Source organism: Erpetoichthys calabaricus, chromosome 2 (assembly GCF_900747795.2).
Source record: "Erpetoichthys calabaricus chromosome 2, fErpCal1.3, whole genome shotgun sequence".
Lineage (NCBI taxonomy): Eukaryota > Metazoa > Chordata > Cladistia > Polypteriformes > Polypteridae > Erpetoichthys > Erpetoichthys calabaricus.
In genome coordinates this window covers 346,507,646-346,529,916 of record NC_041395.2, presented here as the reverse complement: position 1 = coordinate 346,529,916, position 22,271 = coordinate 346,507,646, and the positions used below count along the sequence as shown (strand labels likewise).

Here is a 22,271-nt window from a genome sequence, read left to right as displayed (position 1 = left end):
ATGGACTCAAGTGCCTGGGATGTGCTAGTGTGCCACTTGAAACTCTTACTGGCCTGTCTGCCCAGGCACGATGCCACTGTGTGTTGGCAGAACAAACCAGTGTGCATTAAACATGAAGAGAGATGGGAAAGGCGCTGCATAAATGTGAGAAGTGACCACTGGGAAAGGCGCTACATAACACTGAGACTGTAGTCAGATTGTCCCACGAGTGCTGTGTCAGACCACCATGCAGCACCCTGCTGATCCCTCTGGTGCCACAACAAACCACAGGGCATTGAATATGGAGAGGTGGGTGTGCACAGTCAGTGCTATACATCAGGTGGGTAAACGTGAAAGGCGCTATATGGACAGGAGTTGTCCTACTGTGACGTGTACACACAACACCCCACCACTGTGGGATTTCATGTAACGTGAAAGGTGCTATATGGCAGAGGGCAGGACGAGGAGTCCGACAGCCCCCTTAAAATCCTGAGCTGTGTGTCTGAAATAACACATCACCTCTCCACGCTGGCATCACAAGAAACAGAGCAGGGAAGGCGCTATATACCCGAGAGCAGTTACGGCCCCAGGCAGCGGACTCCGAGGGTCCTTCCTACATCCTGTCAGACCGCCACTGAGAAATGAGACAATGAAATAGATGGGAAAGGCGCTATATAATTGTGTGGAGTAATAAGATGACTGGCACCCTGGGTCCACTGCCATTCTCCCTTGCCAGTCTGCCAAGCCTGCACACGTCGCCCCCTACAGAGTCGTCAGCAACTGGTAGGACGAGAACACAAAACGGGCGTCCAAAATTAAATAAAACACAAGAAAAGCAGGAAAGTGTGAGGAGTCCTGCAAACAGTCAAGAAACGACTGACAGAAGGGGGCAAGAAACATGGTGGGCAGCACGGCAATGGTGGTTGGGGGGGCGAGGGGGGTCCGTTTTTCATGTTGCCCCAGGTTGGATTTTCATTTTCTTCTCCACACCGCTTCCCTCCCAGCCATCCTTTTGGGGTCCCATTCTGGTGACGTCCTTTCTTTCCCAAAGACCCTTGAGGGGAATGGAACAGGTCAGACCTAAAAAATGGAAAAGGGTCACGCAGGTGGACCCCAACTGTAAATGCATGTGACGCTCCAAGCTTGTCAAAGATGCGTGAACTCGATAAACTGAACCAAAGTCCCCTGCAGTGCCACAGTGACAGTGCGACGTTATGACCACCAGCAGCAGGATTGACCACCTTCACCATCTTGGCCTCCCACACCCATCCGCGTCCCACCACAGATGAGGGGAGTAGAGGATCACAGCCCACCCGTCAGGTCCACTTGTCAACGGGACAAGCACCAACTGGCACCATCTTCAGTTACAGTGTCTCGCGATGCCAGCTCAGCATGTGGCAGTGACTTCATGACCCATCTACACGCCTGTAGTGTGAACGCCGGTGGGAATCGCTTGTAGACATCAAAGCTCGAGGAGGTTTGTCACATCAGCCACATCCTTTACAGACCCTCAAGAATGGGCACAGCCTTTGGGTCACCTCTGTCACCAACTTAATTCAACTGTTGTCCGTCACGCAGAAGACAACGAGGAGTTAAGCCTGCCCAACGTGGACATCCCTGGAATTCAGTTAAGGGGAGGTCTTCCATTGAGGTCACACACATCCTCGTCCCACCATGTAGCGAGTAGAGGACCGTTGGCCACTCTGTACGGGACATCGTTTAGAACACACGGCCCACGGCTTACTGTCTTCGTTTCCTGTTGATTGCCCACCTTGTGTCTTTAACTTCTGACCTCCAGAACTGGTCTACAGGTAGTGCCGTCACATGTCATCACTCCATCAGCCCCCTGTAGTGTCACAATTCCAGTTCAGGTCCTTGATGCTGGCCTACCAAGTGGTCAACGGGTCAGCGCCGGTGTGTGAAGAGACGCTCAGGAGGTCCTCTGCTCCTTCTGGACCACTCAGGTGTGCGGATGAGCCGAGTCTGGTGACGCAACCTCTGCCTGGTCTGGGATTTCAATGCGGGCTCTTCATGTGTAGCACCTAACTGGTGGAATGAGCGGCCCTCCTCCATTCAAACTCCCTCAGCGTGTTGAAGAAACATTTGAAGACCCCCTTTGTTCGGTGAATTTCTGCCCAACTGATCTCAGAACTGCAACTCACTTGAAACTTTTGGTCCAAGTTCTTCACTTGGCGATGGTCAATTGTGTCACCTTGTCTTGTGATGCTTGTCCCAAAGAGTCCCAAAGACTGATGCTGATTACTTTTGTAAGTCGCTTTGGATAAAAGTATCAGCTAAGGAAATAATTTGAATTTGTAGTCATGACGAGCTGGCTGAGGTTCATTCAATTCTTTATTTTTCAAAAACTCCGCCCTGCTTAACAATTCCTGAACCTCCAAAAAAACACCAAAGCACAGGCCGAGGTCTCCAGTTCTTCAGGTCACCTGCATGACGACATCCCAGCGGTTGAACTTCTTCATCTGCCGTCTGTCACCCTATCGATTGTGGAGTTGTGTCTGGCGAACGAGGACAACGCCGAACGCTGGAGACCGACTCCAGTAAGTGGAGTCCTGGCATGGCGGCCATTTTGACCTCCTTAAGGGTTGTGACTGTGGCAGGGCAGAGCGCCCCACCCCCATCAGAAGACGAACGCAGCGAGTGCGGGACGCGTGAATCACGGCTCGTCTACGGTACCTGCTGCTCAACACTCACCTGGAGATGTCTGCTCGCCATTGTTACTTTCTCGTCCAAAGATTTGACCTCGAGATTTTGATGAATCTTCAAGTTTTAGACCTCGCTGACTTTTTCATATATGAAGTACGAGGAAAGTATTGGAATCCTCCAGAAATTCAATTTCAAGATTGGAAGAAGGAGTCGCTTTGTGGACCTAAGAAAGCATATGACAGGGTGACTGTGAGGAGCTGTGGTATTGTATGAGGAAGTCGGGAGTGGCAGAGAAGTACGTAAGAGTGGCACAGGATATGAAGTGTGACTGTGGTGAGGTCTGAGGTAGGAGGACATCAGGGATCGGCTCTGAGCCCTTTCTTATTGGCAATGGTGATGGACAGGCTGACAGACAAGATTAGACAGGAGTCACCATGGACTGTGATGTTTGCTGATGATATTGTGATCTGTAGTGAGAGTAGGGAGCAGGTGGAGATATGAGAGGAGAGGAATGAAGGTCAGTAGGACCACCAGGACAGAATACATGTGTGTGAATGAGAGGGAGGTCAGTGGAATGGTGAGGATGAGAGGAGTAGAGTTGGTGAAGATGGATGAGTTTAAATACTTTGGATCAACAGTACAGAGTAATGGGAATTGTGGAAGAGAAGTGAAGAAGAGAGTCAGGAGTGACAGACGGGTATCAGCAAGAGTGACAGGGAAGGTCTACAGGACGGTAGTGAGACCAGCTATGTTATATGGGCTGGTGACGGTGGCACAGGAGACAGAGCTGGAGGTGGCAGAGTTAAAGATGCTAAGATTTGCATTGGGTGTGATGAGGATGGACAGGATTAGAATTGAGGACATTAGAGGGTCAGCTCAGGTGGGACGGTTAGGAGACAAAGTCAGAGAGGCGAGATTGTGTTGGTTTGGACATGTGCAGGGGAGAGATGAGGGGTATATTGGGAGAAGGGTGCTAAGGATAGAGCTGCCAGTGAAGAGGAAGGCCTAAGAGAAGGTTTATGGATGTGGTGAGAGAGGACATGCAGGTGACGGGTGTGACAGAGCAAGATGACAAGGACAGGAAGAGATGGAAGAAGATGATCTGCTGTGGTGACCCCTAACGGGAGCAGCCGAAAGACGAAGTTCTTTATCTCTCCGTATATAATTTCTTGTATTAGGAGTTAATTTTTCACATACCCCTTGGGGTCAAAGGTCAGGGTCATAGAGGTAAAGGGCCTAGCAGAGTAGGACCCCCGTTGACCTGCGCAGATCCTCAGATCGCTCACTGTGTAGACACGCAAGTCCACGGAGGTTCATGAAATTCTCTCCACACTAAAACACAACATGACAAGAAAGGCGTCCAGTTCCTTGCGTCCCCTCCATGACTCTGCTCAGACTCCTCGTCGTTGAACTGCCGTCCGTCACCCGCTGGATGAGGGGGTCGAGTTACGTCAGAACAGTCAGTGACCGACTCAGTTATGTGGGGTCCTAGCTTGGTGGTCATTCATCTGTCGATCCTGAGAGTTCCACAAGCCCACCAGACGATGACAGTGAATGCGGGGGGGTGACATCGTTTTTCTCTCACTCTGCATGTGGACATCGGTCAGGAATGTCCGAGCTGCTCTGCGTGATCACAGAGTGTCTGCGCAGACATGAAAAACTCGGTGACGTCTGTTAAATTCTTTATTTCCTCCAAAACTCAGCCAGACCCAACGGTACCCCCCCCCCTAAAAAACAAAACGATAATAAACTCCCCCCAATTCCGGGGGTCACCTCTATGATTTTGCACAGCTTAACTGCCGTCCGTCACTCTGAATGCAGGATGGAGTCAAGTCTTGCAAAGTGGACACCGCTGACCACTGGTGACCAATGCAGTTCAAGTGGAGTCCCACCTGCTAAAAGCCTCCTCTTCCTCATTACGGGTTGCACGCCGATACTACAGAGGGGTCCACAAAGCGGCCCAACGGATTCCTGAAGGCGGGTGTTTCAAGGTCACGAGGAAGCTTTTCGCTGAACAGGATAAAGGTTGATAAAATCCACGTGGATGCGTAGGTGTTGTCCTTACGACATGCAGGTAACGCAGCGAGCGAGCGGCGCCTACGACGACTTGACGAAGCTCATTTTGTAGCCGGACCCTTTGTCCTTTTTACCCTCGGCACAGTGGGCCTCACACTGCTGCTTGCTCGACTCCTCCGCTTTGGACAACGGCTTTTCTGGCGCTTCGGCTTCAGTCTCGGCGTCTGCTGCGCCGTCCCCTTCCTTCGACTCGGTGGCGTCGGCGCTCTGCTCGTCTTCGGGAGTCTCCGGCTGAAAACAAACACACAGAGACTCCGTTAACAAACGTTAAAACGCACAAGTGCCAAGAGATCGAGAAGACAAACCAAAGGAGCCGCTGCAACGAAGACAAACCGCCTGCCGTCCATCCTCGTGTTTCACACATCGTACGCCATCCGAGAGGAAAAACTGGAAACGCACGCAATTTTGCCACTCAATTTGAAAAGCGCCCGCTCCTTATTTTTAGTTCAATTTCTGAGCAGCTGGCATTTCTAGAAGAAACTTTGATGTTTTCTCCCCAAAAACCTCCACCTCCTGTCACGGCTCTGCTGCTTGGTTTGACTTTCTCACCCCATTCCTGGAGTTAAAATGTCATCTTTCATTTATCAGCTTCACGCGTTACTCTTTCCAACTGGGAGAATCGATTTGTAAACTGGTTTTACAATTACGCTTTCACGTCTTCATCGTTGGGTTTTTCTTTTCTTCTTCTAAAAGTAATTTTATTTTCACTTGGTCACATGTATCAATGAGCCTCAATTGTCTACGATTTCAGTCAAAAATTAAAACTTCAATGTTTAAACATTTTAAAATTAACGTTTCAGGCAAAGGGGTCTTTCTGACACGTGCGGTAAATTGAAATATCGTGTTATTAAACTTTAAACATTCACTTTGCATAACTTAAGGATCCACCTTAATGGCCAACAGTGATTTGCGTGGCTGCTCCACCGACCCAGGGGTCAAATCTGTCTAGAGTTGGCACGTTCTCCCCATGTCCGCCGTGGGTATGCCAGCTTTCTTCTGACATTCTCTGAATGGCCCCCCGTGTTGGCACCCTGTCCAGGGCCGTTTCCTGCAATTGGAGGTTCTGCCCAAGACGGAGTGGCCCTGAGTGACATAACGGTGCCCACTTACCTTGCGCCCTTCCTGTGCTCTACTCATCTCGCATGGCACAGGGTAAAAGTCCTGTTCAGCCCCAAGAAACTTTATATCGGTCAAAGTAACAGAACACATTTCACACAGCGGCCATCTCTCGCCTTACGTGTGCCCTCCGCACTCCTCCTGTGCCCTTCTTCGATATCCTCGGGGGTCTAAACCGCTCCTGCCCAACACGTCCCCTCCATCGCTTCTCAGACTCTTGTCATTTCATGGTGTGTCACTCAGCCGCTGTGCAAACATCCTTCATATCCTTGGGAATTCTTCCCGTCTTTGAACTCGACTCTCGGCGTTCCTCGCTTGCCTTTCCTCTCTACCCTCACGTGTGTCCGCCTCCCTTACCCGGTGCTTCATGTCTCGATTGCTTTTGACTGAGGAACTGCAGCGAAATGGATAACCAGATACTGACAGCAACTCCACCCCAGGACTGTGCGTTGGATTCAAGAGTTTGAGCGATTTGAAACAAAGTGAGAAAAGGCCACATGTTGTGCCAATCGCAAGGAGGCCATGTGACTGAGCTAATGAGGAAGAAGCTGCACTTCCATCGGTTCAAGCCAGAGAGGTGAACACCGGCGGTGGAGGCCATTCGAGTAGCAGAGGGCTACCAGAGGCACACCTGTCTGCATTACCACGTGTGTGACTTATTAACGTGAGTGTTATTTATTAGAGAAACAGGTCTGAGACTGAGCAGTACACACAGATACGCCACACCAGCAGCTCCCCCAACACGGACACAATTTCTAACTGGATTGTCAGCTGTGCCCTTGAATCATTCTGAGGTGGTCTCTTTTTACTCAAAATATCAATACATCAATAAATCAAGAATAAGCCCCCCTGGCGATGTGTGTCACTTCTGGATTGGCATTCAGGAATCTGCTTCTCATACGCCGCATATGACAAGGAGTTCATCTCTACAGTGTCCAGTAGGAGGCAAACTACGCTTTAATGGTAATAAACACGGGGATTAAATGAAGACTCAAAACCGACATCTGGGCACATTTTGGTGTCGGAACACAAATTTGTCAAATGTGCGGCTGTCTTGACTAATACCCAGACCTACGGGCATGGGAGGCAACTTGTTTTATGCAAGTCCAGGGTGTGCCCAGAGATGCGACGCTTCAGCTCCTCAGCCTTCTTCATTAGTGTCTCACGTTACATCTTTCTGATTCCACTGCTCTCCTCCATCCCAGCAGCCTCAGGTTCAAATATCTGCTGCTGGGCACAATTGTCCATTTACACGTCACACGACTTGGGCCGGTGTGAAAAACCCCGTCACTTCACTAGAAGGTCAATCATCTTCAAAAGAATTTATGATCGCAAAAAAAAAATTCACCCTTTGGCAACACTGCCGCTTGTCCTTAGAAGGGCAGGCACACTGAATTACCTGTTGTGGTTATCAGTCAGAGTCGATATATGTATTAACAATCAAGGAAAATACGGGGGCACCAAAACCAAAAGGCCTTTCTGGAAAAATCCAGCAGTTTGATGTTGTGTGTTCAGTTCAGAGTATGTCTACATAGCGCCCTTGACGACACTACCATGGTCAACAAGACCCGCACGCGCCCACTTCTTCATCTGATTTATGCCGTTTGCTCTTCTCCACCTGTAAACAGGCGCCCTCTGGTGGTTAAAGTCATAAACTATAACAATGGGACACAGTGGGGAGTTCAGTCCCAAAATGTGTGACCATGAGAGGCCCCTCAGATGGCAGGACTCACATTCTAGAACTGTAGCCCTGATGCAGCACTAAGGCGCTATATATACAAACTACAGCTTTATGGTAGGAAGTATACCACGGTGCCCAAGGTTCAAGCCCTGCCACCTGACTTTCTATCTGAACTCACCCTGAACAAATATGGAGATGCCCATCACTGTAGACACCTAGTGGAGACCAAGTGAAAGTGCAACTGGTGCTGCCACCGTAGAGCACGGTTGTCCAACTCTGGTCCTGGACGGCCGTAGATGCTGCAGGTTTTCATTCTAACCCTTTTCTTAATGAGTGACCTAATTCACTTCTTTTGAATTTGTTTTAATCGACTTGACCCTTAGACTCAGACCCTTTAATTGTTTCTTTTTCCTTAATTAGCAGCCAAACAATAATGAGATACAAAATGAGCCAAAATCTGAGCAGTGTCCATCACACAATATCTGAAATTCCTGACACCTTCATCTTTCTTTTTTTTTCAAATCTGTTCAGGTCCCCAAAACATTTGACCAGAGCTCTCAGAAAGAGACAATCAACAAATTTCAGAAATGTCTGCTATTGGGCAAGGAGAGCAGCAACAAGCCATGAAATGAAAGAACGAATTTAATTAACGACAAGAATCGGCAACTCATTAAGCAGCTGGTTGGAGTGAAATTGGTGGAAATTTGAAACCCCAGTTTAGCTGGTTGTCTTGTCGTCTCATTTCTGTTTGGCTGCCATTTAATGAATTCAGAGGACTGAATCCTTCAAAACAGGGCCATTAAAATGAACTGAAAAAGAGTTAATTAGCAGTGAAAACTGATTAGGAAAAGGGGGAGAATGAAAACCTGCAGCCACTGCGGCCCACCAGGCCTGGAGTTCCAACACCCCTGCTGTAGAAGTACGGAAAAGAGTGAAGGCTGAAATGCCAACTCTGGGTAGGCACAAGGCAGGGATGGGGCATCCAGCGAGGCCTTATGGAAAAATAACAGCAGCCATACTGAAGGCGTGAAAGAAATGAAGACTTAACAGAGTAGTGACCGTACGCTTGCCAGCGGCTGACGTCAGCAGGACATTCTCTCTACTCTCTCACTGGTATTTCAGTATTTGTGGTTTTTGTACCTACTGGGAGTTTTGAAACATCATTCCAGTATTTGTGTTCAATGTTAGCCTTGGTTTGGGACGTCTGATTATTTCTGATGCCATTTTATTTACAGTCGCACACTTAAAAAAGACGTCACTGGAAAACATAAAAACCTGGTTGTCCAAGATTGTGGATCTCCCCAAGGGTGTGCTCACGTGTCTTTAATTGTATTTAGAGTTCTGGCTTTGTGAGATTTTGGACTCTGAGTTGGCTTTGTGCCTCCGAATTAAAGTCTTTCCAGTTTTGACCTTTGCCTTTTTTACTTTCACTTCATCTCCTGGTCTCTTTATATTTGTCCCAGCGGCCTTCATTTTACCTACTCTTGGCAGAACAGGCACACGAATTAGAAACACAGCCTAAGTGGATCCTGTCATGGATGGCCAGGATGCCTCGTTGCAAGTGTGGGCAGAACATTACCTCCCCCGGGACACTAGATGGCAGCCACCATGGGCATTATGGGAGTTGGAGTTCTATACAGCCCTGTTGGGATCCGGGGGTGCCACAGTTGCTCCTGAGCCCGTATGGGTGGTAATTTCACCCCATCTGGAAGTCATCAAACACCTGGAGCACTTCCGGGTAACATATAAAAGGAGGCAGCAGACACCACTCGGGGAGCCAAAGGTGGGAGACGAAGCTTGCTGAGGAGGAGTGGAGGAGAAAAAGAAAGGAAAAGAACGGACTGATCGTGTGCTGTGCTTGTGTTGCCCACAAGTGAAGGATCAAAATAAAAAACACTTGTGCTTTTATAAGTGTGCCTCCTGCGTCTGTCTGTGTCGGGGTGGGTGGCTGGCTGGCTCGAGTTGTCACAATCCTTAAAGGAACTGGAGAGAACAAACCTACAACCAGTAGGCACTGGTGGGCATCTAACTTTACAAACCACTGTGCATACGCAACATAACGGAGGAAGAAGAACAAGCACACCTCTCCTAAATGGCTACTTTATGCTTTATATACAACTCTCTCATCTTACACTTGGGACTGTTTCAACAGCCCCTGCACTTTACTGTCACAAAAGGCACACTTACTGTCTGTCTGTCTGTCCTGTTATGTCCTTTTAAATCTTATCGATCACTAAATGTGGTTCAATGCTGCCAATTGCCTCGGTACAATATCTCACTTATACTGCAATATTACTTGATTCTGCAAGCTTTAAATCCCTTTCCCACTATACTGATTGATTGATAGATAGATAGATAGATAGATAGAAAGGCACTATATTTTACATAGACAGACAGACAGACAGAGGTAAAAGGCACTATTTGACAGATAGATCTTTATTGTCATTGTCACTTTTACAAAAGAACTACGAAATTGAAGGGGCTGTCGACTCAGAACAAGAAAAGGAATAGTAATAAACGTAGCGTGGTGGACAGGGGGATGAATGGTTTCAGTAGATACTTGTGTTTTTATTTATCATTTTACTGAATAAAACACGTATTAATGATTACGTGTGCACACCGATGTGCCTCTTATCTATCAATACACACTCGACTACTCAAATGGAATCCACAGCTTGAACACAATGAAAGTGCGGCTTCTTTCTCACTCCTTCGCACCGCCACCAATCAAACTCAGCACAAGACGCGGCTCTTTTCCTGTCCTCTCTCCATGTTTCAAACACACCGCAGCTCCCACTTTGTCCAGTGCACACGGTGGAAGGAGCCTGTATCAACTCACCCATCAGGCTGAACCACACAGCACTTTAGGTAATAAAAGGTCACACAAGAATTCCAAAGACGACACGTTTAGGACACACATACACGGACAGAACATCATATTTCCCGTTTCCTTTCTCATGCACAGATTTGCTCATTTTGTGTGTAAATGTATCGCAAGTGCTTTACAAATGTTTAACTTATCAGTAGAACTGTTTTTTTAAAAAATCCACACTCCACACAAAACTGTAGGCAATACAGCAGATCATCCGGTTCATCCCCTACTCCTAAAGGATCCTATCAACTGGCCCAGTGACTCTTAGGCGGCCTCACAAAGGTCAGGATGACGTCGACTGACCCCGCCGGCTACAAACATCCCCTTACCTCACTGAAGCCCAGGCCACAGTGTCGTCGATTTCTTCCTGATAATTTCCCATCTAGTCCTTGCTGATATTGATGCTCAAGCTCCGTGTTAATTTTCTTATCTTCCTCCCCTGAAACAAAGGAATGCAAAGTAAAATGATCATTAAAACTGTACATTACATTACAACAAACAAAAAAAACAAAACCAAACCAAAAACAGGAAAAGGTGACCTGTGGCAGCGACTCTACTTGGACAGTCGGCTGTAAGGACTTCGTTGAGAGGTAACACAGCCTGGCCTACTTCCCCGATTCAAATGTTTCACCAAACTTTTTGTAATTTCTTAAGCCTTACCGTAAAAAGATCAGTAAGAACTGTAAATTTTAAAGGTCAATGTTTTCTTTCAAGGGTTTGCACTTATTAGCTACCTGAACAGATTACAGACAACTCAGGCCCTTCTTCAGGCAAGATGTGAACGATTATGGAAATGATTACATCTCACCTGAAGTCGGGCGCCGAGTTGCCTCAAAAGCTCACATCTTGTAATCTGTTCAGTTAGCCAATAAAGGGGTCATTTAGCTTAACTTCTCACTACATCCATAATGGCTAACACGGTACGACACCCTAGTAACTAAGGGTTTGCACCAAATCGTGTGGATTGACTTTTTCCCCTAATTTAACGTTATATCCTAACTTCTGTCTAGCTTATGGCAAAATTCTTAAAGTCAACCTTCTTTATTACAACAAACAACTAGTGGATGGTAGACTTCTCAAAGTCTTCAATCTTGTTTGTTACGATAATAAATGAGTCAAACGTCATTAGTCTTTTGCGTTACTACAAACAACTAGTCAATGGTACAATCACCAAAGTCATCAAACTTGTGTGTGTCACGAAAAAATGACTCGTCAAAGGCAGCATTCTCAAAGTCGTCCGCCAATCTCTTGTGTTGTAACAACCAACCAGTCGATGGTAGAATTCTTACAGTCGTCAACCTTCTGTGTTACTACAGGATGGCACATGAAAAACCGAAGTGTCTCTGACCGGATGGCTTGAGCGATTTATACAGACAGGTGCCGTCGTGATCGTGGAGCCTCGTTGTGGCGATGGGGTCAGCAGCCCCAAATGTGCATTAGTAAGGAAGCTGTGAGCCATTGGGTACAGACGTGCGTGAAAGAGATCCGGAAGATGTATTCTCTGCAACAGAGGATTGGGATAGTGGAGGCATATGTGTCTACCGGTTCTTTTAAGGAAATGCGGGACATTTTCGCACAGAAGTTTCCTGCAAAGAGCAGTATTTACAAGTTGGTGAAGAAGTGGCGCAAGACTGGGTCAGTTGCAAACTGCAAAAAGAATCGGGCCCCATCCGTTTGTACACCTGCAGTCGTAGCAGATATTCAGGAACAGACGGCCAGAAGCCCTAGGAAATCGACACGTAAATTGGCACGACAAGCAAATGTTTTGCGTAGGTCTTGTCAACGTGTGTTGCACTCACTACAAATGAAACCGTACATAATGACTCGTGTCAAGAACCGAAGGACGACGACAAGGAAAAACGTGAATTTTATTGCACGTGGCTCCTTCAAACCATTGTAATTGGATTTTTGTATTGCATATCTTTTCTTTCATGTACGGGCTAAGAAACGTACGTCGACGTTGGAGTCGGAGATGATTTGGTTTTTCGTGCGCCATCCGGTACAAACAACTAGTGGAAGGTAGAATTCTTAAAGTCATCAATCATGTGTGTTACAACAATAAGCCAATAGTCAACAGGAGAATCCTCAAACTTGTCGTTCTTGTGTTTTATGATAATAAATGACTCTGCACAAGGCCTCTCGTCCTCACAGGTGGCGCAGTGGTAGTGCTGCTGCTTTGCAGTAAGGAGACAGTAGAAGATTGTGGGTTCGTTTCCCGGTTCCTCCCTGTGTGGATAGCGCTTTGAGTACTGAGAAAAGCGCTATATAAATGTAATGAATTATTATTATTATTTATTATTAACAAACTTTCAAGAAAATGCTAGCTGGTCATAGACACAGTAATACTAAAGGCACCAGAGACAAATAACATTTGAATTCACTCATACGTGACCAATAACAGGTAAGAGCAGCTGACCGAGCACTAAAAGAAATTGGGCTCAGACAAGTGCGGTCACCACCTGTCCCTGACACGTCTCTGGTTAGTCCGACACGCTTCCTGTGGTGAACCTGTGTGACTAAAATCACTGGTGGGTGGACACAAATTTAAAGATTCAGCACAAAGGACATCAGGACATGATGCAGATGCACAATACAAAAATCATCACGTTCACCTCAATCTCTTCTTTAAACTTCTGGAGCGTTTAGTTTTATTCTGCCAGGTGACGCTGATCAGATTCAAATGGGGATACAAAACGTGCTTAGTAACCAGACACATATTCCTGTCAGAGCTTCATATCGCTCAGTTTCAGAAACGGAACTCTTGACAGTCAAGCACACAAACTAAAAGCTCCAGGCAGCAGCAGAAGTGACAGGTTAAGTGACTTTTATTACCAGAACTGAATGTGTTTTTTTTTAAATATGCTAAAAACGATGACAAATGTTTACTGGTGGAGACAGCGACGCAAACACTAAAATGTACATTTTTTTCTTTTTAACAGACGTTCCTTCTTACGATGAAGGTCTCTGATCCCTTGTTTCAAGATGAACATGAATGGAGCATCGAATTAAAACAATGCAACAGGAACACTTAGTGGTGACAAAGAGAAAATGAGTATGAGTCAGAAACCACAAATTCATCAATAAATGTTGATCCTACAGAATTCATTGAACTACAGTAAGTAGCAAATCACATACTCAAGGACACCGGTGAAAATTAAGGGGTATTGCATTTCAAATGGAACCATGGAGACGGAGTTGAGTGGAAAACTACTGAGTCATGGAGGAGCTGAAGCAGAAAACCTTGAAAACCTTTCGGAATTATCAGGAGGAGACTGTGGGACCACTGAGCTACACGAGCCAGCACGATGGAGTGAATGGTCTCCTGTCACTTGTCAAACTTCTTAGGTCCTTAAAGGAAGATGGAAAACACTACCGAGTTGCAGAGTTGAAGTCGGGAGCCTAAGGGGTTTAACAGACTGGTAGGACTGCAAGGCAGGCCAAGCTGTTTAAACAAACGAGTGCAACACATTGAGTGGCCTCTTCTCATTTGTAAAAATTCTCATATTCTGTCCTAAAAGAGAGGAACCAATTGCTGAAATAAAGCATCATCGGATGGACTAACCAGTGTGGTGCACCTCTGACCGCCGTTTGCAACAAAGCCTGGTATCACACTACACGAGGCTTCCAACAATTTTAAGCCATTGCATTCATTTACTGAGTGGTGGACAGTTGTGACCACCTGTTGTGTTAGCTGGAGATCCCCAGTGGCTTCTTTACAGTGGTCAATGACAAAATCAAACAGGTAGTGAGGGTCTCCTGTATGCGTGTGAAGTGATCACCAATGAGCTCCAATGCATGCCAGGAAAAAAGTGTTCTGAGCCATAAAAAGAGAAGAGAGGCTCGTCTGTCCAATGTTTATCATACATGTTGGCCAAACTCACCACTCATACAGCTACTGGAATGAGCAGGCAGCACATCAATGGGCTCTAAAAATGAGCCTAGCACACAACACTCTGGAAATGTGAAAAGTCGTGGGGTGCGGGGTCATGTAGTCTGGCATCCCCTGTGATTTCGAGTTGTGTAATCTGTCAGCTTGAATGCATCAAATTCAGCAACTGCAGTCATTGAATGTGTCAGGCTCTCTGACACTCGACATCAAGAAGAAAGAGGCCATCACCCAGATAAACACTACCTGAGTCCCATCAGGTCCACAATCTGTCCCTCATTCCTTTTTCCTTGTTCTGTCCTTCAAGACCCTCCACATTTCCTGTGTTGGTTTGCAACAAAGTCAATCAAGGACTTGAAATCATCAGCTGTACGATGAAATTCTAACTGGCATGTCTGGCCAATGTGAAACAGGTTAGCACCCTCTACTGCCATGAGAAACCAGAATGGGTTTAATATGAATAGACTGGCAGGTAAATAAGAAAATAATAATAAAATAATGAAATGCACTATGTAGATAGACAGATGGAAAGATCGATAGACAGACCATACAAACTGACCAACTGAGAGGACATAATCAGTGGGAAGCCACTTTAAACACCACCACTGTGCAGCATCTCCCTTGACGATGCAAAGGTAGCCATTCTTGCACCAGTACACACTCCACACATTGGCTATTAGGGGGTGAAGAGGTTTAGCCACTAAGGGGCAGATGATGATTAAGGGTCCACAATGATCCAGGACGTCAGGGTACACTTCACTCTTTTCGCAAGATGCTATTTTATGACCACAGGAAGTCAGGACCTCAAACTTTACGTCTCATCCGAGGGATGGTGCCAATTTTTCAGTACAACGTCCCAGTCACAGCACTGGGTTATTGGGATCCACACACAAACCACAGGTGGGTGCCCCCTTCAGGCCTCACCAATACCTCACTCAGCAGCAACTTAAGCTTTAACTAGAAGGTCTCCCATCCAAGCACTGGCAGAGGCCAGACATGCTTAGCTTCATATGGATTACCTGTTCTGAAGTGCAGATGGTATGGCTGGCACATCTAGTTAGACTGATGTCAAATGCACTATATAACAGAGATAAACAGATGTGAAAGGCAATATATAGATAGATGGATATGAAAAGAACTAGATAAAGTGAAAAGGACTATATAATAGACAAGAGAGGAAAGTCACTATATAATAAGTAGATGTGAAATGCATTACTTAGGTACATATGTAGGAAAGTCAATGTAAAAGATATACAGATAGATGAGAAATACATTATAAAGACAAATAGCCAAGACAAACATATGATAGACAGATAGGAATGGCACTATATTGATAAATATATAGTTTAGATAGATGGATATCAAAAGATCTATACAATGATAGAGTGAAAGGCAATACATAATCAACAGATTAACAGATGTGAAGTTCACTATACTGCGGTGGGTTGGCACCCTGCCCGGGATTGGTTCCTGCCTTGTGCCCTGTGTTGGCTGGCATTGGCTCCAGCAGACCCCTGTGACCCTGTGTTGGATTCAGCAAGTTGGAAAATGGATGGATGGAAGTTCACTATGCATTTCACATCTCTCTGTATATCCATTATGTAGCGACTTCCCTACCATTCAATCTACAGTCAACTATATAATAGATACATACAGTGGGTATAGAAAAGAACCCCCCCTTCAAAATATTCCCATTTTGTTTGCTTTACAGCCATAAATTTAAACACACAAACCAATATTTTTCACAGTTTTACTTACTCAATGCAATCTATAACATCCAAGTGAAAGATATCACAGCTACAGTTCAGAAGAATTCTAAGAATTTTTAAAAACAAGAAATACTGAGATGAATAAAGGACCCCCCCACCACCCCCACCCCGTCCTAAACTCAGTCAGGTGTCAGTGCCCACCATTTCTATTATGGTTACTGGCTTCCTTCCACCTGTGATCAATTCTAATTGGTGTGATTAGTGAAGATGTTCCTCGAGTGTTCATTCCCTTGCTTGGTAGTGCCACTGACTGTGGGTGGCAGGTCACTTTCAAAAGATCTCAGGGATAGAGTTGTGGACAGACATAAGGCAGGAGATGGAGACAAAAACATCTCAAAGGCTTTATCAATCCCAAGGAGCCCAGTAAAGTCCATCATTAAGAAGTGTTTGGTACTACTAGGACCGTCCAAACTGGATGGAAGGGCAAGGAGGAAACTGGTAAGAGAAGCTACCAAGAGGCTAATGGCCACTTTGAAGGAGTTACAGGATTTGATGGCACAGAGTGGTCATTAATGGTGTGCATGTGACAAACAATTTGACAAGCGCTCCACATTTGTGGCTTGTTTGGGAGGGTCGCAAGGAACAAGCCACATTAAGGCTTGAAGATTCTGATGCCAAGTAGAAAAAGTTCTTATGGTCAGATGAGAGCAAAATCAAACGGTACACCAATGCAGCTCACCATCCACAACACACCATACCTCCAGTAAAGCATAGAGGTGGCAGCATCCTGTTGTGGGGGGCCTGGGGCTCTCATTAGTGTAGTTGGAAAAATGGATGGGGCAAAATACCGTCAAATTTTTGAGGAAAACCTGCTACCCTCTGCCAGAAAGTTGAAGATGGGCAGAATGTTCACCTTTCAACACAACAACGACCCGAAGCACACAGCAAAACTGACCACACGGTGGCCGAAGGAGAAAAAAGTGAAAGTCCTCATGTGGCCAATCAGAGCCCAGAGACCTAAACCACAGTGAAAATCTGTGGAAAGATCTGAAGATAGCAGACCAGCAACACTCACCATTCAATGTGAGCGAACTTGAACAGTTAAACTGTAAAGTAGAGTGGGGGGCAAATACTACACAATCTAGGAGTGCAAAGCTGATAGAGAAGAATCAACAGACTCCAGGCTGTCATTAAAGTAAAAGGGGGGTCAACAAAATGACATCGACACTGGGGGGGGGTCCTTTATTAATCTCAGGAGGTCTTGTTTTTGATTTCTTTTATAATTTTCTGAACTGTAGCTGTGATATCTGTCACTTGGATGTTAGAGGTGGTATTGAGTAAGTAAAGCTGGGAAGAAATATCAGAGTGTGTTTACATTTAAGGCTGTAAAGCAAATAAAATGGGAATATTTCCAAGGGGGGGTTATTTTCTATACCTACTGTAGATAAGAAATTCACTATATAGTGCACAGGCAGACAGCAGTCATAGTTGTATCGCGACGTGTACAGAGTACAGTGAAATCCTTATTTGTGCACCCCGACACTTAAGAGCACAGCCTGTCCAAACTAACATCCCCATCAAGCTTTGGCCTCACGTGTCGTGAATGTGTTGTCAAGCTCACCGCTTATCACGTGGGAGTTGAACACGAATCATCAATTTAGCAGCATTGGTTTGGCATGACTGAGTGCCGGCTGACCAATTACCACTGGATTTTACTTTTGTCAGATAAACTCCAACACCAAAGACTTCCACAAAGGTACAAAGCCCATCCCCAAGATGATGCCACTCGCTCACCTGTCCGAAAGTGAGATGTTGACTTGTGATCTCCTATCACGATGCGTCCCGTGTGCTCCTTCTGTGAAAAAGGAAAGAAAGCGTTACGTCAAAATGCGTCACCTCATGGACACCATGAATGGCTTAGGAGTTAATCAATACAACCACATGGGTGCTAGCATCACTGTACAGATGTTTGGACAAGAATGGAGTAAAAAGTAGAAGGACCACAGCTACAGGAGTCTACCAAATGTGCAGTAGTCCTACCTGAAAGATAAGGGACGCACTGCAAACATGGGACCTGGCCTTGTCGATTTACAGGGGTGCAACGTTGTCCTTGAAGGGCTTGGATACGACCCATTTGAGCACAGACAACAAACGACACACGCTCAATCGATAGAAATAGAAAGACAGAAATGTGACCCATATTTATTCCAAAAATCCCAAGTGACGGATACAAAGATGGCAACTAATCTGCTGCACAAGTACTGATGGATAAATCCACTCCCTCAGAGATATGTGGGGTGACAAGACCTTGTTAAGTTTATAGCGCCTTCTCACACTTCTAAATAGGAGGTGAAGTGCTTGGTTCAGGGGTCACAGAAGTAACCGACGGTGAGGACAGAACAGGCTACTTTGTAACTTTTATATAGCACATGCTATTACAGAAGAACTGCCTCCATATTCCTACAGAAATTAGCATGAGAAGGTGAAGCGATGCTGGCAGTGGACTGCACTCCCCACCTAGTGACTTTTACAGAGCGCCTTTCCATAACTAAAACTCTCACGCAAGCTTCTATACCACTTCAAGTTTTAACAATGCAAAGTGTGTTGAGCAGTGTGTGTGGCAGGTGCCCACTCTGTGACTTTAGATGGTGCCTTACCATTGTGAACATCCACACACACAATGTATGCCCAGAGTACCTGACGCTGCAGTGTTTCATTTGTGGTCACACAGTGGGTTGTTTTACAATGCCCACTAGACTGGCAGAGTCTGTTTACGCAGGTATTTCCGAAATATGAACTCTGAAAGGTGAAGTGAGTAACTATGGGTCAAAAAAAGGGGCACAGTGGTGGATCCTAAACACGCCACCTTGTGTTTTTATACAGCACCTTCCCATAATGGAACACCATCACCGAAGAACGGTTTCCATATTTCTATAAAACTAGTGCCAGCAGGTGAATTATCCACCTTGTGACTTTTACATTGTGAATACTCTTGGCAAGGCGCCATTTTCATATTTTCCGGTGTAAGCACAGACACTCAGACCAGCTTCGACATTCTATAGTGGGCAGTGTGGCTTAGTGGTTAGGGCATCGGAGAAGTGGCTGGTTCAATCCCCACCTCCACATCCCCTTGACCGGCCTGCACTCAAGTTGTCAAGTCACTCATTTATATAGCACCTTCCACAGTTAGCATCGATGTGCAGTGTGAGCGTTTCAGGTGTAGTGTCTGAACTGGGCAGTCAGTTGTGCCCCAAGTGCCCACCTTTAACAAAGCATGACAGAAATGCTTCTGCTCTTTCAGGATGTCAGTCAGCAGTGGCCAGCACCACACATGGGTCACAGCAAACCTAAAGCCCTGTGATCCTATACAGTACTTTAGTAGACTGAGCCACACCATCAATGAGCAGTGCAACCTCAGACAGGTAAAGCAGCCCATACAGGAACTGACCCAACAACCACTAGGGGGCGACACTGAAGCTAAAGTCTGCTCATTTTTATACAGCACCTTAGTGATCACCTCAAAGCACCTGACAGGCAGCACTGTGACCCTGGATAGCTAAAGCTACCCACACAAGGACTGACCCGTCAACCTAACACCACCAGGGGGCGACACTGACGGCTTTAAAATTCAGTGCCCACAAGAGGGAATGTTCACTAAGCCAACTGCCACCAGCCTGACTGTTGAAGTGTTGCATCGATTTATTTCTGAATTTTTTTTTCACTCCTAAATGAATTTTAAACATGCAGGCCTTCACTCCGAGCCGTCAGTGTTGTTGTTGTTGGTTTTTTTTTTCTGCTATGGGACCCTTGACTGATACTCCTGGTGGTCTTAAGGCTGTGAAAATGCAAACACGGTGCAATTAGTGCTGCATCGGCAGACTGGAGAAATGAAAAGTTAATGAAGACGTTAACTAAGTCATCGCGCCCACTTCCTACGTGGGCATCGGTTACTCGTTTCATTGGCGCCAGCTGCAGGGCGCACTGCTGACACCTCACCAAATGCGTTCTCAACAGGGAACAAAACAAACTTACCTTTCCAGCTCCCATAAGCCTCAAAAACTTCTGCTTCCGCTCATCATTCCCCAGATCTGCTGCCTCCCAGCTAGAAGGCCCGAGCTGCAACACAAGAGAATCGTTCATTAGCTTTGATTTGAGGCAGTTAAAAGGCTTCACCGCCTTCCGAGGCTCACAGCAAGCGCGCCCGTACGCTCACACAGCACTCAGTACCCGCCACGGTGCCAGGGCAGCCCACTCTTTGTGGTGCCAACATACTGGAGAGCCCACCAAGCATCACAGATAGAAGAGCAGCAGCAGATGTGCCAAACGGTGCCCCTGGCACCTTTACATACCCAGTCGCCTGCAATCAAAAGACAAGCATGCTGGGCTAACAAGAGCCTTGCAAACGGCCCTGCAGTGTCCCGACGTCCCATCCTGGCTCAAGAAATACCCTCATGACAGAAAAGAGGATTATGGGATGGCCTGGTTACACTTCAGTCTGCGTGGCGTGCAAACCCGTCCGTCCACCACAACTAAAAGAAACCCAAGGAGGCTGAAAGCCCTGCAGGCGTCCCGGCCACTCACGGAACGGGCCGAGGAAAAAACGATGGCGCATGCGTTCAGAAAAGTTTTTAAGGCAACACAAAATTAAAGGCGACGAACTGCTGCTTCCACACGCCGCGATGCCCGGGCCGCAGGTCAGACGCCTCTCTGCCGGCCCTGCTACGCGCAGGCCCCACTGGCCCTTTGTGCGCCCCCTCAAGGCCCTCGCGTCTCCGCCGCCCCGTTGTTAGTTTTTAAACGAATGTTTAAAGCGTGCCGTACTTGTGGCGAGGCGGCTCTCTTGACCCCGTGCTGCGGCTCCTCTTCCGAACTCATCCTTCGTGGCTTTTACTCTCAGCCCGGACGTCGTACAGGCGCTCGCCTCGACTCGACTCTTCACCCGCGGAGTTCGAGCCCCGTTGCCTCTTGGGACTTGTAGTCTTTGTTGTTAAACTGTGAACTCCATGTCCCATAAGCCCCCACTCCTTTAAAGGGCCGCAGTCTTAATGCAGATGCCGTTCAGGCAGGCACTTGTTTTCACCGCCGCGGGCAGGGGGACTGGGCGCAAGAAAGGGAGCGATTACTGCATGGGACGCCAGTCCATCGTGGGCTAATTTACCTAATATTTGATTGACCAGATTTTCATATTCCAAAAACGGGACACAAATTATTAAAAAGTTACTAAGCGCTGCTGGGCCATCTGTTCGCCCTAGCAATTTTGTGCACGTTTTTAGACGTACAGATTAAAGCGAAGAGGGTGGGGTCCGTTATGGTGGGGTCGGCTAGGGGTTTGTGTGCCCCCCCCTTGGAGTTTTGTTTTGCCTCCTTTGGCTGGGGGAGTGGTGCGAGGGGTCCTTGGTGGTTCATCAGCTTTGCAAATTAGCGGCCGCGCTATTTTTGCACCACAACATCCCTTTATAAAATTAACAGCCGGTTAGAAACTGCGCCTTTAGTAATATTCGAAGTTTTACACTGGACGTAATTTATAAAAACGGGACTTTCCTGGGAAAAAACAAAATAAAAACTGCATATGTACTCCGAACCAAAATGGAGGAAGGTGTGCGGTGTCGTAAAGTTCTAAAAATCTAACAAGTAACGGCACAGTCGACAGCGTAAGGTGTTTGGGCAGATCAACATGGCATCGGGGGAGTGTCTGGGGGGCTTAGCCTATAGCTAAATAAGGAAAGCAAGAAGGCATAACCCACATCTGAACCCGAGACCCTCAAGTGGTGTGACCACTGCCTCAGTTTTAATGCACTTGCCTTGTCCGCGCGAGTTTCTCCCCCCTAGTACCTTGGTTTGCACCCCACATCCCAAAGCCAAGCTAGACTGACTCAGTGTGCCATGTGATGGACTGGTGGTCCCCTCAATGCTACCTTGTTGGTCCATGAGATTGGAAATAGACAGCAGTGTGAGATCCACAGGATAAGCCCACCTCAGCCAGGTAAGCACCATCCACTAATGGCTGAGGAAAAATTGACCTACAGAGCATGAAATATAAAGATTGGGTGAGGGCTGTGGACACAGGGAGCACTCGGGTCCCTTTGGGGTTTTCGTCTGCATTCTGCATGACCCCCTGGTCCGGTGTGACCCTTGTTTCTGCTTTCTTCGCACAGCCTCCCCAGAGAAGGGCTTTTCAGGAAATGGACAGATGGGTGGACTTCATGGTGATCATGGTCTCCTGTGAACACAAGATTTGTTTTCATATTAATGTGATATACAAAGGCGCTATATACAGTACAATAAACA

The 22,271-nt window shown here is 46.6% G+C and overlaps 1 protein-coding gene across 2 annotated transcripts; it reads right to left on the bottom strand.

The window, feature by feature from the left end:
- Nucleotides 1–4,322: 4,322 nt before the first annotated feature.
- On the bottom strand, nucleotides 4,323–20,966 carry c2h11orf58 (chromosome 2 C11orf58 homolog). Of its 2 annotated transcripts, none has more exons than XM_051923519.1 (5): nucleotides 20,323–20,406; nucleotides 20,016–20,099; nucleotides 17,778–17,838; nucleotides 10,718–10,827; nucleotides 4,323–4,950 (listed from the first exon to the last, which is right to left on the bottom strand). In XM_051923519.1, exons 2-5 carry the CDS (start codon nucleotides 20,028–20,030, stop codon nucleotides 4,741–4,743), a joined length of 396 nt encoding a protein of 131 aa, XP_051779479.1. In that variant the 5' UTR covers nucleotides 20,031–20,099; nucleotides 20,323–20,406; the 3' UTR covers nucleotides 4,323–4,740. The 2 variants fall into 2 exon arrangements, with proteins under 2 accessions (XP_051779479.1, XP_028651930.2); XM_028796097.2 differs by lacking the exon at nucleotides 20,323–20,406 and adding an exon at nucleotides 20,805–20,966 and having other exon boundaries at nucleotides 4,328–4,950.
- Between the last annotated feature and the right edge of the window lie 1,305 nt (nucleotides 20,967–22,271).